Source organism: Scardinius erythrophthalmus, assembly GCF_964197995.2.
Source record: "Scardinius erythrophthalmus genome assembly, chromosome: 22".
NCBI lineage: Eukaryota > Metazoa > Chordata > Actinopteri > Cypriniformes > Leuciscidae > Scardinius > Scardinius erythrophthalmus.
The window spans coordinates 2,468,176-2,486,739 of NC_138242.1; the positions used below are offsets into that span (position 1 = coordinate 2,468,176).

At 36.3% G+C, this 18,564-nt stretch overlaps 2 protein-coding genes across 3 annotated transcripts in view; one reads left to right on the forward strand and one right to left on the reverse strand.

Moving 5' to 3' along the window:
- On the reverse strand, window positions 1-10,899 carry ralaa (v-ral simian leukemia viral oncogene homolog Aa (ras related)). The gene is made up of 5 exons (XM_081353274.1): window positions 10,552-10,899; window positions 8,343-8,595; window positions 5,430-5,638; window positions 2,555-2,729; window positions 1-1,536 (listed from the first exon to the last, which is right to left on the reverse strand). Exons 2-5 carry the CDS (start codon window positions 8,454-8,456, stop codon window positions 1,414-1,416), a joined length of 621 nt encoding a protein of 206 aa, XP_081209400.1. The 5' UTR covers window positions 8,457-8,595; window positions 10,552-10,899; the 3' UTR covers window positions 1-1,413.
- med1l (mediator complex subunit 1-like) overlaps window positions 10,865-18,564 on the forward strand; it is an 18,067-nt gene continuing 10,367 nt past the window's right edge. The window contains exons 1-4 of one of the 2 annotated variants that reach the window (XM_081353272.1): window positions 10,865-11,115; window positions 12,940-13,040; window positions 16,325-16,400; window positions 16,494-16,548. In XM_081353272.1, coding sequence (XP_081209398.1) covers window positions 11,094-11,115; window positions 12,940-13,040; window positions 16,325-16,400; window positions 16,494-16,548 — 254 coding nt within the window. In that variant the 5' untranslated portion in view covers window positions 10,865-11,093. The remainder of the gene's footprint in view (window positions 11,116-12,939; window positions 13,041-16,324; window positions 16,401-16,493; window positions 16,549-18,564) is intronic. The other variant, XM_081353273.1, reaches the window with a different exon arrangement.

Below are 18,564 nucleotides of genomic sequence, written 5' to 3' on the forward strand. Positions count from 1 at the left end.
AAATTAGAAAAATTTATTTTTTTTGAAACCGCCGAAATAAGCATCACATTAACAACACATATATATAAAATAAAAAAATAATAAAAAAAAGCAGAAAAGCAAACTGGAAAAAAACATCAATCACTGGCGCGATTTCCATGAAGATGAGTGTGTGTTTCTCTGGGTAGGACTGGAGGCGTGAGTGTGTGTGAGCTGTTTCACATCACGTATGAGAAGCATGATTGTCATCGGACTGAAATGATCCGACACTAAAGAGACTGTAAGGGTGTGTGTCACATTCACAACGGACATCAAGGCTTCAGGAAGTCAACACACACACTCTTCCTGTTTGCAACTCATATCGCCATGATGGAATATTAGCTCATTACAAAATAATAAAAACGGGTTACTCACACACATCGCGCCGCTTGTTAGTGTGCTGCACTTGTTATGCGTAACAGTTACTAAACGCTCAGCCACTAACCAACAAATAACAATGCATCATTTTCACATAAAGCTTTACATGTCATTTTTCCCAAAGCCCATTAGTCGCTCAGCTACTGTATTCTCAGTATTAAGACTGGAGTTATGTAATATGTAATGTAAATAAAAGGGCTCATCCAGTGTTAAACTAATACACCTGTATATCATCCTCCTCAGGTGATCCGAACACAACACTCGTGTTAGTGAGACTGGATGACTACACTAGCACTCAAACACTTCGGGTCAGGGAGATTTAATTTAATCTTTTACTCAGCAAAGATTCCTTAATCGGATCAAAAGTGCCAATTAAGGCATTTATAGTGTAGCACAAGTTTTATGTTCTTCTTCCGATAATAATCATAAATGTTTCTTGATTAGAGTGATTTCTGAAGGGTCATGTGACACTGAAGACTGGAGTAATGATGCTGAACATTCAGCTTTGATCACAGGAATAAATTACACTTTACTGTATATTCACATAGACAACTGACCGTTTAAAATTGTAATATTTCATAATATTACTGTATTTTTTTACCAAAAAAATGCAGCCTTGGTGAGCAGAAGAAACATTATACGATCTGACTTACCCTAAAGTGGTTGAATCACATTATTTCACCTGTGTTCAGTGCCGCCCGTTTGAGATCGGATCACCCAGGACTGATGTTAAACACATCTGGGAACTCAAGGACAAATCTGACACGTGAATAAATCTAAACCAGCTCCTGCGTCCTGTGCTTTTGGACAATATGAGTGATCTGACACTAAAGAGACTCCAGGTGGACATGGACACTAGGAATGGACTGTATCAGACGGTCCAAAACCCTACACACACACACACACACACACACCAGCAAACACAGCGGAGGAGGATGAGTTAGCAACAGGCAGAAACACAGAACGCACAGGTACATGTACAGTATATGCAAAAGAGAAAGAGTGGAGGATCAGAGACTATAAAATGCAACATCTTTCGCGGATTCGTTTGGCCAGACTTTTCCTCTTCTTCTTTCCGTTCTTCTCCTTGCTGTCCTCCATCTTCCTCGCGCGGATCTCCCTCATGAGGTCGAAGAAAACCTGCAATCAAGAAGCACACCAGATTTAATGTTGAATAATAACTTCATCTCCAGAGTCGCTCTGAGAGTCTCTTCATGGGCATTTTACCATTTCATTTGAGGAAAACTGTCGTCATATATCATAAACACACAGAAACTCAAAGGTCTGCACCGCAACCCGTCACAATAAAAGTTTGGTTTAACTTGAAGAAATTGTGACAGAAATATATTACTGTTGTACAGTAGAATTCAGCCTTGATGTATGAATTATAATAATAAATTATAGTCTAAATTAAATTTCTAAATTTGTCTTCCATGTTTTAATTTTAACAGTAAAGCTCTGTTGTGTAGCACTTAGTTTGACAAAAAAAAGTTTAATTTCATATGATTGAAAGATAAATTAATGTTTTATGCATTCATTTGATTGCCAGGAAAATTTAAATACACATTTAAAAATAAATAAAAGATTTATTAGAAAAGAAATGATTTTTTTAACCATTATTAAATGTTTTTTGTTAATTCAATTAATCATGTTAATCAATTAATTGATCATCACATTTAATTAAACCATTCAAAATGGAACCCAGAAAACTTAAAACAGAAAACACAGAATTTAGTAAAAATACAACGGAATCTGAGAGGAAAAAAAAATTTATTCATAGGGCCATAAACATGTCATTTTTGTTACACTTTTAATAAATGATTGTTATATTGTATAAGTTTCATGATTTCAATTAATTAGACATGCTTTTTGATTCCAAAAATTAATATAACAATTAAAATGGATTTAAAAAAATTAAGAATTTGGAAAAAAATAAAACGGAATTTAGGAATAAATAAGACGGGATTTCATAGGGCCCTAATAAACCAGTCAAGACATCAGCACAAAAACACACTCAGCAAAATATCGCCTAATTATCGTTTTCGACCAAATCCCAGAGATATCATGTGTTGTCAATAATCGCAGTTCAGCAGCATTTGCCCAGTCACTGTCCATCTCTCCACTATAGAGCCTCAGGTTCAGGCTCACACACACTGACCTTGTCCACGTTGGCGCGGGTCTTGGCAGACGTCTCCACGTAACACACACCCCACTGGTCCGCTCGGGCCTTGGCCTCGTCGGCGCTCACCTGTCTCCGGTCCTCCAGATCAGACTTATTCCCCACCAGCAGGAACGGCACGTTCTCGTCCTCTTTCACACGCAGGATCTGCTCTCTGAGACGGGAGGAACGCCTCTATGTCAGATATAACTCTAATGGAAATCAATATCCATAAAAGCAGTCAAAGGCATAAACAACAAAAAAACGTCGAAACCTTTTAACTAATGTGATTTAAGTATGTGCAAAACTATATATTTTCATCTACATCCAATTAAAGTACCATTACTAATAATGTTAAAGCAAAAAAAGGAAATAAATATAAAATGGAAACACTTTACACTAAGGTTCTATTGGTTAATGTGAGTTAATGCATTAAGTTACAGTACGCATTAATCTTTGTCAATGCTAGTTAATAAAAATACAACTGTTTATTGTAAACTAATACAATAAATAAATAATAATAATAAATAAATAGGTCTGATAAATAATATTAACAGATATTGATTTTATTAATGTTTTAGTTGAAATTAACACTACCTAAGATTAATACATGCTTTAGAAGTGTTTATCATTTAATGTAGTTTTACTAATTTTAACAAATCATAAACCGATAACACTTTACAATAGGCTTCATTTGTTAACATTAGTTCAAATTAGCTAATAATGAATACTTCTACAGCATTTATTAATCTTAATTAATGTTAATCTTAATATATGTAGGGTAAAAAGTTGTATCTGTTAATATTAGTTAATGCACTGTGACATGAACTAAACTACTCAGTTCACTACATGAACTGAACAACTAACATGAACATTTATATTGACTAAAATTAACAAAGGTTAATAAATGCTGTAAAAAACATTGCTCTTTGTTAGTTGCATTTGTTAGTTGTTAACTGCATTAACTATTGAGATCTTATTGTAAAGTATCGCCCCTAACGAGTTACTGTGCCCCCCACCTACCGAAAGCGAGCAAATACAAAATACAAATGAATAAAATAAGTCTCCGATGTCCCCAGAGTGTGTGTGTGAAGTTTTAGCTCAAAATACACCACAGATTATTTTTAACATAATGTTAAAATTGTCCCTTTTTGAGGGTCAGTAAAAACGTGTTGTTTCGTGTGTGTCCCTTTAAATGCAAATGAGCTGCAGCTCCTGGCACAGAGGGCGGAGCTTCAACAGCTTGTGTGTGTGTGTGTGTGTGTGTGTGTGTGTGTGTTAGAAGCTCGGATTACCTCACGCAGACTAGCACTAAAATGTCAGAAACTGTTCTGCCTTTTATGTTTAAACTGGAGTCGGACAATGATGGAGAGACTCAACAAGAAGTGACAACACGTAGAAGCAACAGGACGTTTCTGAATGGTTAGTTGATGCATTTATGTTGCTGATGTGGAGTTAACTATCTTCTAGTCTTTGATTAGCATATTCTGTCATGATAATCTATAAATCGCTTGTGTGGGAGCTGTTGTAAGATGCCTTCAGAGTGACATATTTCAGATATTGTGTCTGAAAAGATGGATGCGACAGTGTGAGCTTGAACTCACAAATGTGCAACAACTCTTCCTCTTCTCAACATGGACTGCGTGTTCGCGGGGGCGGGGTTTATGTAAATTTGAGGGTTAGTGATGTCACTAACTCAGGGGCGGGGTTTATGTAATTTTGAGGGTTAGTGATGTCACTCACCCGGGGGCGGGGTTTATGTAAATTTGAGGGTTAGTGATGTCACTAACTCGGGTGCGGGGTTTATGTAAATTTGAGGGTTATTGATGTCACTAACTCGGGGGTGGGGTTTATGTAAATTTGAGGGTTAGTGATGTCACTAACTCGGGGGTGGGGTTTATGTAAATTTGAGGGTTAGTGATGTCACTAACTCGGGGGTGGGGTTTATGTAAATTTGAGGGTTAGTGATGTCACTAACTCGGGTGCGGGGTTTATGTAAATTTGAGGGTTATTGATGTCACTAACTCGGGGGTGGGGTTTATGTAAATTTGAGGGTTAGTGATGTCACTAACTCGGGGGTGGGGTTTATGTAAATTTGAGGGTTAGTGATGTCACTAACTCGGGGGTGGGGTTTATGTAAATTTGAGGGTTATTGATGTCACTAACTCGGGTGCGGGGTTTATGTAAATTTGAGGGTTAGTGATGTCACTAACTCGGGGTGGGGTTTATGTAAATTTGAGGGTTATTGATGTCACTAACTCGGGTGCGGGGTTTATGTAAATTTGAGGGTTAGTGATGTCACTAACTCGGGGTGGGGTTTATGTAAATTTGAGGGTTAGTGATGTCACTAACTCGGGTGCGGGGTTTATGTAAATTTGAGGGTTATTGATGTCACTAACTCGGGTGCGGGGTTTATGTAAATTTGAGGGTTAGTGATGTCACTAACTCGGGGTGGGGTTTATGTAAATTTGAGGGTTATTGATGTCACTAACTCGGGTGCGGGGTTTATGTAAATTTGAGGGTTAGTGATGTCACTAACTCGGGGTGGGGTTTATGTAAATTTGAGGGTTATTGATGTCACTAACTCGGGTGCGGGGTTTATGTAAATTTGAGGGTTAGTGATGTCACTAACCCGTGAAGAAGCTCATTGTAGTCTCTACCAGCCGTTTGTTGCAGTCCTTAAACGATTTCTTTAAAAGCAAATATCTCCCTTTGCTTTGAACTTTGAGGGTTGTAACTTTGCAGATGTTGTTTATGCTCAAACTGCAACATTACACACTAACTAAAGTTAGAAAAGTCAAATCATAAATCAACCACCCCTTTAAGTCTAAAATCGATACAGCTCTTTTAAATAAGCTGAAGATGTGTAAATCACCTGAAATCAGCAGTCGCTGCAAACGACTCTAGCTCAGTGATGGAGAAGACACAGAGGAAGCCCTCTCCGCTCCTGAAGTAGTTATCCCGGATCGCAGCGTAGTCCTCCTGCCCGGCTGTGTCCAGGATATCTATCTGCACTTCTTCCCCGTCCAGAACCACCTTCTTTCTGTAGCTGTCCGCCTTCGTGGGCTCGTAGTCCTCCACAAACTGAGGAGGAGGAGGAGATGGAGGTGCGTATTACATGTGGAGCGAATCAGGGCGATGGACAAATATCAGCGGCTTTCATTTAAACAGTCTATGACCTGTAACCACTGGAGGGTCTCATCAGCAAACATCCAAAGGGACGTTTAAAATATTAACAGACAACTAAAACATTTAATAAATGCCAAATGCCAGAGGACCATTTATTTTAATGTGGGCCGGTCCATTCTTTTAAAAATATAAATAAATTGTTTTTACTGACCGACAGCGCATAGGATGGGTTTGTATCGCGTGGTTATAATAATAATAATTGATTAACTTACCTCCCTACATGCATTTACAGTAAACATTACAGCATTACTCATCTGTAGCAGGAACCATGGCCGTAGCTATGAGGTCTGAATAATAATGGTGTATATAATAAAGGATGTGAAATAACTGCCTGATATAGTATTAACTCGACTTTAGTGCTGCAAGGATATTACACAGCGTCAAGATCATTTGTTAATGGCCATAAAGTAAGAGATAAGATGTGGATGGACTAAACATTTCATAATTGACAGCTGGTTTAAGATAGAAATGTTAAACAACCAACACAAATAATCAGGCTAAATAATATACTTTTGATTCATTTTGAATAGAAAATAGGTCTATATAATTTACATAACATCCATATATTTAATAATTTTAGTAACTGTCAATGTGAGAAAGCAAGAGACGTTAATGTAGCCGTTTTAATAATGAATGTGTACATATTGTGAATGAATTTAATAAACTTAGCTTTCCTGGTAGCCTTCAGTAAATTAACTTGATTGGAAAATGATTCACAAAACATATAAATATCAGGTGACCCAATGTTTACTTTCTACACTGATAAGAGACGGAAATGAGAAGACTATCAGTCAAAGCTCAGCTTTAGGAGGGGAAGAGACTGAGAGACAGACTGATGGAGATGAGGAGGAGAGAGCGGTATTGACAGATAATCCACTGCCCACTGACATGGTTTTAAAGCTATTTCTTATCAATTATTTTGGCCTTCAAATGTCTTAAATTGTGTAGTAGTAGACCAGAGAAATCCACATTTTCTTGGGGGAGCATGTCCGATAACCATATGAAACTTTTGGCCAATACCGATAACCGATAAATCTTTATATCTGAATTATCCATATTTTCTAGGGCTGGTATTGACACAAATTTCACAATTCGATTCACAAGCTTGCAATTCGATTCAATTTCGATTCCGATTCGATTCAGTATTAATTATTTTGGATATCAGGGACAATACATGGCACATTTTCTCAAGGAAAACAAATCCCTTCACTAATGCTGTAAACTATGGGAGTCAGTGGTAGCCTATAGCCTTCATTAGCCTACTATAATATTGAAGGTCAAAATGAACTGATTTGTATACAAACACTTAAATTACACATTTATTTTTATAATAATACAGTTATATGAAATATAAACATTTAAATGGTGGCTGTCATAAAAACTTGCCAGATTTATTCAAACATGCATTCAAAATTGAAGAACATTAACAATTATAATGAATATGTAATATGGTGCATATATTTAGCAGAATGCTCCTCGCTAGAGTTAATATTTCTCGCTGACTGACGAGTTTATGGACACTGGATATGGTTTCTCTGAGGTAAATGTGACATGACATCGTTTACAAGCTGATTTACTGACGTCATTCCACGGTTGAAACACTGAGCGACTCCATGTCACATGATACGGACTTCGATAAGTTGTACTCTGCCTTTTAACACACTTTCAGAAGCTCATTCATGTTTATTTTGCGCTGTAACTGTTATTAAGGCGGAAGAGAAGATCATGTGCTTCTCTAGAGCTGAGCCAGAGCGATCTCACGCCACAGCGACAGAACGCTATTTATGTTTTTGAATTTCGTAAGAAAATGGACGTAATTTGAAATCTGAGACTTCGTTTCATATCAATAGTAACAAAGCATAAAGATTATAGTGATTTATTGGATGGGACGCGCTACAATGTTCCATTCATTCATCAACTGAAAACAGGATGACTAATCGACTCTTGGGATTTAAGAATCAATATCGGTTCATAAAAATGACAATCGATTAAAATCGAGAAATCGATATTTTTTACCCAGCCCTAATATTTTCCATGCTATTTTCCTTAAGGGCAAATTACAAAACCGAGTGGTGATTCATAACATTACATAAACAAAACAAAAACTTAATTAAAATAATTGTACTTTCATTAGGGATGAACCGATATGAAGATTTTGGGGCCGATACTGATAACTTTCTTTATATTTGAAAGCCGATAACCGATATATTGGCTGATAAATCTAAATCCAAATTTTTAATTATTTTTGAGAGCATGTTTACAAAAACAATAGTCTCACCATTAAAAGCCATGTCCTAAACACAAAATTATAATGATGTTCTCAATATAATTTTATGTAGCTTATATGACTTTCTGTATTTTCCTTTTTGAAGTGATTCAGATCATATTTCAAGCAAACAGTGTTGAACAGTGCGCATCTGAAGCGTCTCCGCTGAAGGAAATAATACATTATTTATCGGCTTTAATATATCGGGGAAATTTTCTAATCAGGCCGATAACGCTAACATTACAGATAAACATATATCGGCCGATACCGATACAGTGGCCGATGATGTCTGTGGAAGGAAGTATTTCTGTAATATGTGGAAAGCATGCTCACCTCATCGTACATGAACTGCAAAGTTAAAGCCGACTTTCCCACACCGCCGCTCCCGACCATGATCACCTTGTGGAGCGCCAGAGAGTTCTGGCCTTTGGGTTTGGCTGTGGCCATGCTATCGGCTGCGTTCGGGTCGGACTGAGGAGAGCTGTGGGGTTTATGGGTCGGGTCAGGGAGGAGCTGAAGGTCACTGAAGTGAAGGGTCAGGGCGGGAGTGTGTTCGAGAGAAGACCATGTACCGCCCCGTGTGCACCTGGAGGAGAACAAACATATCTATATTTCATTCTGTAATATTCCACTCACCGTTTAGCCGTAGCAGCTCACCGAATACAAGAAAATAATATACTAATCTTACACGCCATTTTGGATATCATTTGCATATTATTATAACGGATAATGTAATGCATCCTAAAAATAAAAATAAAATGGTCAATCAGGGAAACTATTTTCCAAGTATTCCCCAGAAGTGCTTTCCTCCATAGTTTAAAACTGACATTTCTCCTGAATAACCTTGACTCTTTCACAACTGGTCTGACAGGAATCAGCAGTAACAGAGAAACTCCCTGCGCATTTGCAAAGTCATTTCTGTGACATCTGGATCAGTGCACTAAAACTATTAAACATTGTTTTCGTTAAATGAAATAAATCTGAAATAAAATACAAATATATTGCAAATCATCAAAGCAAACCAAACATCTCTTTAAAGTCAGCATGAAACAGAAGTTGCGCTCGTCTTTTTTCCCCTATTGTGTCGTGTATATCCGAGTGAAACGCTTCTGGAACAAGAACAGATGTGGGCGGGGCTTGATTGTGTCTGTGGGGAATTGATTGGATGGGTGTGGTTTGCTATTGGCCGATCTCATGTGAGTGACAGGTTATAGCCCCGCCCTCGTCATCAGAGAAGAGAAGAGATGCTGCAAGAGGGAGGGGAAGTTATTATTTTAAAGCATTTTGCATTGTGATAATTGCAGATGTAACTAAATAAAGAGCAAGACGCAATGGTGAGTCTCCAATAAATCAGAGCGACTGAGGGAAATGGATAGCACTGACATTAATAATGACTGCAAAGCTGATCGAAGTAAAGGACTGAATGGCTCATAAATAACACACGTTCTGTAATACGACTGTGAGCGTTTGCATTGGTACATATGAGCACATTATATATGCATGTATGTATAGAGCGAGAGGCCAGGGTTGAGTGTGCAGGCTTCACTACGGTAAGACATGTGAGATATATGGTGTGTGTCTGTGATTTTACCCCACTAGGAGAAGTACTATGATCATTTTATGCAATGGCAAAGGCTTATAAACTAGGGGCGGGGGGGAGAAAAAAAGTGTAAAAAATGTACAAATAAATAAATAAAACAATGAAAATGAATAAATAAATATATTAATCATTTTAATATATTTATTTATTTTAGTATTAGAGTAGATTAATATAGATTATATGAATAAGAAAACAATAATACTGAGTTTAAAATAAATAAATACATTTAACAATTAGATTAAAATAAATAAGTAGCCTAAACAATTAGAATTTGCTTTAAATAAATACGTTTAGCAGTACAGTGCTATAGCGAGGAGAAAGAAACTTTAATGCAACTTAAAAGATACTAAATATTTTCCAACCAATTTTTAAATTGGTAAATTATACATTTTAAAATAGTATACATTGGGTCTTTATACATTAAAGTATAAAGCTGCCTTTTCAATTCTAGCATGATCATATATTTGGTGGTCTGTGTCCTCTGAAGGACTGAAAACCACTGTGGTAAGGAACAAATACTATGGTAATCATTTAATACCATGGTGTATATCAAAATACCATGGTATTACCATCTGTTAGTATCTATCGTATCACAGTGCTTTTTGTAAGGGTCATTTGTACAGTCTGCTCTCACAGACAGACACACACACACACACACACACACACACACACACACACACTAGCTGTCCGGCTAACCGTCATACACACACTCACCCATACACACCCATACATACAGACAGACAGACAGACAGACAAATACACACACACACACACACACACACATACACTAGCTGTCCTGCTAGCCATCACACACACACACACACACACACATAGACTCAAGGGTTCATTAGCGTTTATCTACAAGCACCCAGCCTAGATTTAATACTATATTCATAACGACATTGGTTGCATATCTGCTGTAATACCTGTTCCAGATCTTACCTTTGTGTCTGCAGGTTCAGCTAAAGGTAATCAGAGACACAGGGACTCTCGGGAAGACTCCTCTTCCCTGCCGTTACTACTGCAGCCTCATCCCGAACAATGCCCTCAGCACCGGACCGACACCTCAGACCTGCCTTCCGTCAGTGTTTACAGCGAGCAGAAGCCGGTTGCGGTGATCTTTGGTGTGGCAGAAGTCAGTCAGTCATGGGTGTGTGTGTGTGTGTGTGTGTGTGTGTAGCGCCGATGATGATCCCGATAGGCGGGTCACATGGATCCGCTTCAGTTTTCCATGCAGGGAAGCGCCTGTCTGCGCATGCGCGCGGGCACGCAATCCCCCCTCCCTCCTCTAGATTGACGTAGCGCGCGCCGTTGATTAGTGTCTAGCGCGGGAACTCGATTAATTAGCAGAGAGATACTAGTTGAAAGTATTTTTGAAGTTTGAACGTTTATGTTTATACTTTCCTCGACGTAATGTGTTGTTAATCTTGATATACATCTCTTGAGCAGCAGTATAAACGTAATTAACAAGAGTCTCGGCCGAAATGGAGTCAAAGAGCGAACGCGGTAAAGTGAAATTTCTCTCTTTTTTTTTTTTAAATAAACAAACAACAAAACATTAAACCAGCATAAATTGCTTTGCTGGTCATAGTTGGTTTAAGCTGCTTTAGTTTGGTCTTCAGCTGGAAAGTGTCCAAACCCCCTAAACAAGCTGAAAGTCTAATGATTGTGTGGGCGGATCTTGGGCTTTGTTGTAAAAAGTTATAAATATAAAATGTTTAATAAATAAAGAATTTAGAAAAAAGAAAGAAAAAAAAGCTGAAAGACCAGAAAACAAACGGCTTTGGGTAGTTAATGTTTTTTTTATTGTTATAAAATATGGGTCATTCTATGAAAATGGTGGCTTTTTGAACAGAGAACTTTTTAAAAATGTAATTATTTTTTGTATACCAAAACTTATAGTCAGATAATAGTTATGTGCTGCTTTTTTGTCACTGGTGTTACCTATATTTTAGCTTCCCAGAATGTAATTTGACTATTTAATTTGCATACATAATCAAAGACAGAAAAAGTTAATGTAATATTAAGAAACTGTCTTGATTAATAATAATTTACTTTAAACAGGCATGTGTAAAGTTCTATTGTGTGACATTTTTCTATTTGTACCATTGTGTTTTTTGTTGTAACATTAGAAATAATTGAGGTTGAGTGATCAAAATTGAATGATCATATCCTTAAAATGCTTACTAATGAATGCAGCAACAGTTAGGTAGATACAAAAACCATATTCTATGAAACTGTGAACATAGAATGCCAGAAAACCAATATGCCATGTGGTGGTAACACCAGTGACGCAATGTAACACCAGTGACGCAAAGTGAAACCAATGACAAAACAAGATTATTTCAAACAATTTTTTTATACATTTATTATGAAATGCTAACAAGTCTTTATTAATATAATTGTTGAGGCTTTTATGAAACCTTATGTTGAGAAAAAAGTTAGTGGTGTTATTGATTGTCACTGGTGTTATCGTCATGTCACTGGTGTAACCAGAAGCAACAGTAACACCAGTGACGATAACACCAGTGACAAATCTGCAGACAAAATGACATATCTAAGATGGCGGCCACAGTAGCTCAAACCACACTTCTTAAATTGTAAATAAATCACTTAATCATGCAATTTGAAAAATTATATTAATAAAATTTTCTTTCCCCTTACTATAAACTGTAGAACACCAGTGACGCATCTTAAGTCCTCGCATGAAATTATCAAATTATTTATCAAATTGCTAAAAGATGAAGAGAGAGTGCACACTCACCATGTGCTTTTCAAAACAGCCAAGCCTACAATGAACGTTTGACCCAGAAAGAAGTTTGACCCGGGCAAGGATGTTGATTTTTTTCAAAGTGGTGTTTTTTATAAATTGTAACACCAGTGACATGAAATTGAGGGACAGGTATTCCCTGTAAATTATTTATAATGTTTAGTTGATATTTTAGTTTAAGTAGTCCACTAAATAACTATACTACTTCCCTTTGTATTATGACATTTAAAGGGGGAGAAAAATATATTTTTAACTCAAAATATGTCACTAGACCACGACTCCTGACCCGAGGGACAAGCCAATTTCATGGTACTGACCGTGTTCTACAATATATATAAAAAATGGTTTGCAATATAACTGTCTTACATATGTTTTATTAACAATAAAACACTTCAATTAAAACAAAAAACATATATTTTGTGTCATTATCTAACACTTTCTAGTGTTTTTCTTAGTGGTTGAGGCCGGGACAGGAAAGCCACCATTTTCGTAGAATGACCCATATACAACAATTCTGAGAACAAACTAAAACATTCACTGCTGGTCTGTCGCCTTCACAGCTCCTGTAGGTATGAAGACCAAAACTTTAATGTCTGCCTTGAAGTCCAAATATGCTGATAAATCTTGGAATGAGACCATGCAGCTGGTCCGAAGATGCATGGTAAGAAAACTGCCTTTGAGAAATACTACATCCAAAAATGACAATTCTGTAATTTATTCACTATCGTGTAATTTTTCTGTGGAAGCTTGTTTCTGCCACATAATAATGATTAAAAAAAAGTAATTGCGACTTTTTAATCTCACAATTCTGACTTTTTTTCTCGACCCTTCGCTAAGCCACGCCCAAAAACCGCCACAGGCCAATCATGGCTTAGCAACTGTAACTAGGTGCGTAACTGACTTTTTTTGATCAATTCGGACTTTTTTCTCAGAATTGCGTGATATAAACTCGCAATTGTGTTTTATAAAGTTAAAAAAAGTACGATTTGTAGCATTTCATCTCGCAATTCTGAGAGAAAAGAATAAACTGCGAGGAAAAAAAAAGTCCGAATTGCGAGTTTATATCGGGCAATTCTGAGGGAAAAAAAGTACAATTGTGAGAGAAAGTCGCAATTACCTTTCTTATTTTTTATTCTGTGATGGAAACAAGCTTCCGTACATTTAATGGTTATAGAGTCGAACTTGTAACCTGAAGGTTGTGGGTTCGAGTCTCAGTACCAGCAGTAATGTAGGTGGATGAACACAATGTTCTCTTGAGCAAGACACCAAACCCCCAATCGCTCTCCAGGCGCCTCAGCAAAAAACGGCTGCCCACTGCTCCGGGTGTGTGTGTGTGTGTGTGTGTTCAATACTCACTGCTGTGTGTGTGCGCACTTGTATGGGTGAAATGTAGAGCACAAATTCCTCTCTCTCTCTCTCTCTCTCTCTCTCTCTCTCTCTCTCTCTCTCTCTCTCTCTATATATATATATATATATATATATATATATATATATATATATATATATATATATATATATATATATATATATATATATATATATATATATATATATATATATATATATATATATATATATATATATATGGGTGGTTGACATGACATGGCCTTTTTTTGGTCCAATGTGTCAATGTTAAGTAAATTATAGAAAAATATATAAAAAACTGTGGTGATATTGTTCAGAAAGTGCTTTTTTATATGGACATACAGAGCATTCATGGGTTTAATCTTCCATTTTTTCACTGTTTTCAGCCAAACCAGAATAAACTCATATGGCGTGACTGTCCCAAGCACATTTCACAAATTTTGATTTTGAATGAAAACAAAAAAATGAATTCATTTTCTGATTATTAAATCATATATTGATATCCCAGATGTCTACTTGTGAGTCTGCTTGACTAAAAGTTCAGGCATAATATTTTGAATCAGCCCTTAACTAAAACGTTTTGTCCCGGAAATGGATATCATTAGGTGTGACGCCATATTCCTTTTTTAAAAGGGCAATTGTTTGGAGATCTTTGGGGTGTGTGTGGGGGTCCTCCTTCTTTCAGGAGGAAGAACAACACCTCAGAAGGACACTGAAAGTTACAATTAGTCTTTTGGTGTGACTCATTTTACACAAAAATGCCCAAATGAAATTACTTTTCAGTCAAAATTACCTTCAAAACTATATTGTCATATTGTAGTTAGCATAAAAGCACATTGCTTAATGTCATGCTAAGTACATGAAACCTCATATGGTGTGACACAAAATCATAAGGTGTGACGGGGTTTTCTTGTCACACCATATGATTATTTTGTCACACTATATGATATGAATTGCATTTAAATACGTAAATAATGTTCTTAGATACATATTTTATAACTAATAGTTAAGTTTATTGAATATTTTGACCTTTTAACACATTTTGATACTATATTATGTACACATTTAATATCTATACAACTCAATTTGGTGAATCCCTACTATCCCATTTTCAAGCTGGATCCATGTTAAACTACAGCATTTTGTCACTCAAATGTTTCCCTTTATTTATTTATTTATTTATTTATTTATTTTTTCAGTTTGGGGTAGATTTCAGTAGATGGCGAGATAATGCGAATACAGAAAGAACAAGGAAAGATACATCAGCTTGCTGTTCGGTCATTGTTTTACTCATCCTCATTTTGAAATGAATTTATGCATTAAATAAAAAAAATGTTCAATGATTTACTATAAAGATTATTATAATTCATGTAGTTAATATTCAGCAGATTAAAATAAAAAGTGCAACATCAAATGAATACAGTAAGTGGATTAATGCATGTGTTATAAACATATGATTCTTTGCTACTTTGAGCAGAACTCACTGTTTTAAACAATTTTGTGATTTTTTTTTTTGCTGTAACTGAAACAATGATTCACTTGTCAAACTAAGTTGGGTTGTTTGTTAAATGCAGCTAATACAGATTTTTGCATACAGATTGTTGTGTGGTGTGACATCATATGGCGTGACACCATGTCATTTGGTGTGACATTCAGAATTTTGAAAGATATTAAGGCTTTTTGGTTATTAATCATAAAATCATCAATGTGACAAATGGGGAATAGTGCCAGCAAAGGTTACAAGCATTTTGGTACTTTTATAGCAAGGTATTCCCAAATTAATTCGAAGTATATTGAAAGATTACAAGTAAACGTCTGTCTATGAGTGATGATAAAGTAAAATAATGCAAAATGTAACATATTTGCACACAAGAATTGCTATACTTTTATATAGTAATGATAAAGAATAAGGATAAATTGACTTGCATTATAACATTATACCCCTTTTTAATTTAATACACAATAACATTCATGTCACACCATATGACATTTTTAGTCACTAAGACAGTAAACTAGTGAATAAATGTAAATTTTAGGACAAAATCTGCAAGACCACATATATATTTGGAAATATAAGAGTTGGTAGAATATAACCCAATGAGTTCCATGACTTACATTTGAGATTTAAAAAAAAAAACTTTTTTTAGCCAAATATGTCAACCACCCATATATGCATTTTAAAGTAGGATGATATCATATAGAAGAGGTCGAGTTTGGGTCATTTATTGCGCATTAGCCAAATAGAGTCTAAACTTGGGTCTCTCAGGCATCACCCTCAGACGTTTGCCATTATGTGTGCGCGCAACCTTCCAAATCTATTCCAGATGTGGAGCTTAAGACTATCGTGGATTGCCAAAATAATATGCAAACTGCAGGTCCCTCTCCAGAAATATGATAAATCTGTGTTTTCTCTGAGCAGCTGTACGGTGCATAGGCCTAATGGTATTTGTTGGTTGGAAAGTCACTGCATGCTACACTTGGGCTTATATATTTGTCTGAAAGGTCATTCCTCAGGGCTTTTCAACATTTCTCAGTTTTGCTGTGGTGAAACTAGCAGGTGAGGAATATTTTTCATTGTAGGATAAAACTAAAGGAGACGGGAGAGTTTGTGAACCAATCACAAAATGTCTTGAGAAGATCAATGAGGCGCTGAACGGTGAGGATGTCCTTGAGTTAAACTGATATAGTTAATCATTAAAATGTATTTTTCTCTTATAGTTTCTTGGTTGTTTGTGTGTTTTGTCTGCAGCGTCCTCCTTGACAGGCATGGTGTCCAGACTAGAGATGATTGCCAAACAAAGAGGGTTCGAACTTTTCCTATTAGACATATTGGACTCAGATTACATTTTTATGCATTAACATCAGATCATTTGCAGGGGAAAATGTTGCTTTCTTAAGCTGCAAATTTGAGGCAGTGTTATTGGTGAACTACTAGGGGTGGGCGATCTTTCCAAACTTTAATATCACGATCTTATAACAATAACAAACAATTACGATCCACGATCTGAATCGCGATCTTCCAAATTTTGAGATGTACTGTCGAGAATATACAGACTGGAACAAGCCTATGGACTTTTGTCTATTTGCACGACAAATCCGTTGTCAAAATAGTCATTAAACCCCCGAGTTATCCTTGAAAACACTCCATAGTCTTCACTGTATGAATTACATATTGATTCTCATTAAAGCGACTACAGTGAGTGGTTGTGTCTTTAACATTAATGACAGACAGCAGCAGTTATTTGCATTAGGCTTTAAGACCGAGTGGATCTAATGACACTCATCTGATTTCTGTTGATTCGCTTAAGATATAAGCCTAACTAACTGTCTTTATGTAAATCCTCGCCAAGACGGACATTTTGACTTTTCTATATTTTATATTTGACAGTTTAGGTGTGTGCCTGAAATCTCTGGGATCAGTTTCTTTAGCAGTTTAATGCACTTTTAAACTCTTTTTAAAATTAATATCTCTTTTTAAAATAAAGCATGTCCCGCAGTAGAGTGCATTTTACAACAGTCTCGTTACATAACTGATATGGATGTTAAGTTTAGGCTTTTAAGGAGGGGCGAAAGCACACCCCTTTAAAGGAAAGGATGAGGACAATGATCATTTATTCTTGATTATCAAGTTTTCATAATTGTTAGGTGCCAAAGTTTAAACCGAAAATAAAATTTGATCATTCGTACAGCCCTACTGCTGTTAAATTGTTTTTCAAATGCATTGCCACGCATGAAACTCACATGATCGAGTGATTCGGCCTGTCAGCACAGCCATCTAGTAGGCAGTCATTGCTGTGTTTTAAAGTCCCCCTGTGGTGAAAGACAAGCTTTTAATGTTGTTATATGTGTCTATGTGGTGTTTTTAATATGCTTTAATACAAACCATGTGTAAGTTCATAAGTCGACACCATTGCTGAGTATTTCCTCCTTAAAACGGCAGTGAACCAAAGACAGTCTCAAAAACACGCTTTGAAATCGCTGGTGTTTCTGACGTCACAAACTACCTTGTAACCAATCAGATCAACGTGTGATCATCAACCAGTGGATCTCTGAGCTGAGTGAGTGAGTGGAGGCGGGGCTAATTTGCATATTCATAGAACCGCGTATACTAAATGAGAAAAGGGTGTCGAGTTACATTCAAGATATTTTAAGGCATGAAGATTTTTTTCCAAGGAAAAAAATTAAATGTCATAACATGATCAAAGATGATTTTTAAAGCGTAAGTCTCGCCCAAAATCTCGCCTTTTTGTTAATCTACCCGAGGCAAATTTTCGTTTAAAAGCATAATTAGGATGGAAACACTTAACCCCCTGTGGTCGGCGCGACAGGCTCGTTTTTTTCTGTATGAGTGCAAAAAAATAAATAAAAAAAAAATATTAATTTTTATCTTATATGCTTGTGTTATACATCAATCGATCCTGTTTAGTGTGTATTTTTTTATGTATGCTCATAATAAAAACAAAGTGTTGTGCTTTTCGCCAAATAAAGAAAAATAAACATGATGCAAGTTCTGCCTACTCTCCGTCAGTGAAGTCAATTCTGAAACGCGTCCGAAAATGAACTGTAACTCAGCGAATACTCAGTCAAACAGGCATACAGTCACACAGGCATGAAGCTTGAATTCTCTTCTTTAAAATGAAGTAATTTTTATAAAAAACAAATATTCACAGTTTATGTAATATGCATGCAAAGAGAGAGATGTCAGTCGTTCTCATCTCAGCTCATTAAGTTTTAATGTGCTCCGCCCACGGAGAGCGCGCGCTATTCAAACGCAAATGTGAGGCGATCCAAACAAACCTGTGAAACGCCCACATCAGCTG

Coding starts and splice junctions, on each gene's coding strand:
- ralaa (XM_081353274.1), bottom strand. CDS start 8,456: ATGGCCACAGCCAAACCCAAAGGCCAGAACTCTCTGGCGCTCCACAAG. Junction 2,730..5,429: donor GCAGCGACTGCTGATTTCAG/GTGATTTACACA, acceptor CTCCCGTCTCAG/AGAGCAGATCCTGCGTGTGA. Junction 1,537..2,554: donor CCCGCGCCAACGTGGACAAG/GTCAGTGTGTGT, acceptor TCTTGATTGCAG/GTTTTCTTCGACCTCATGAG.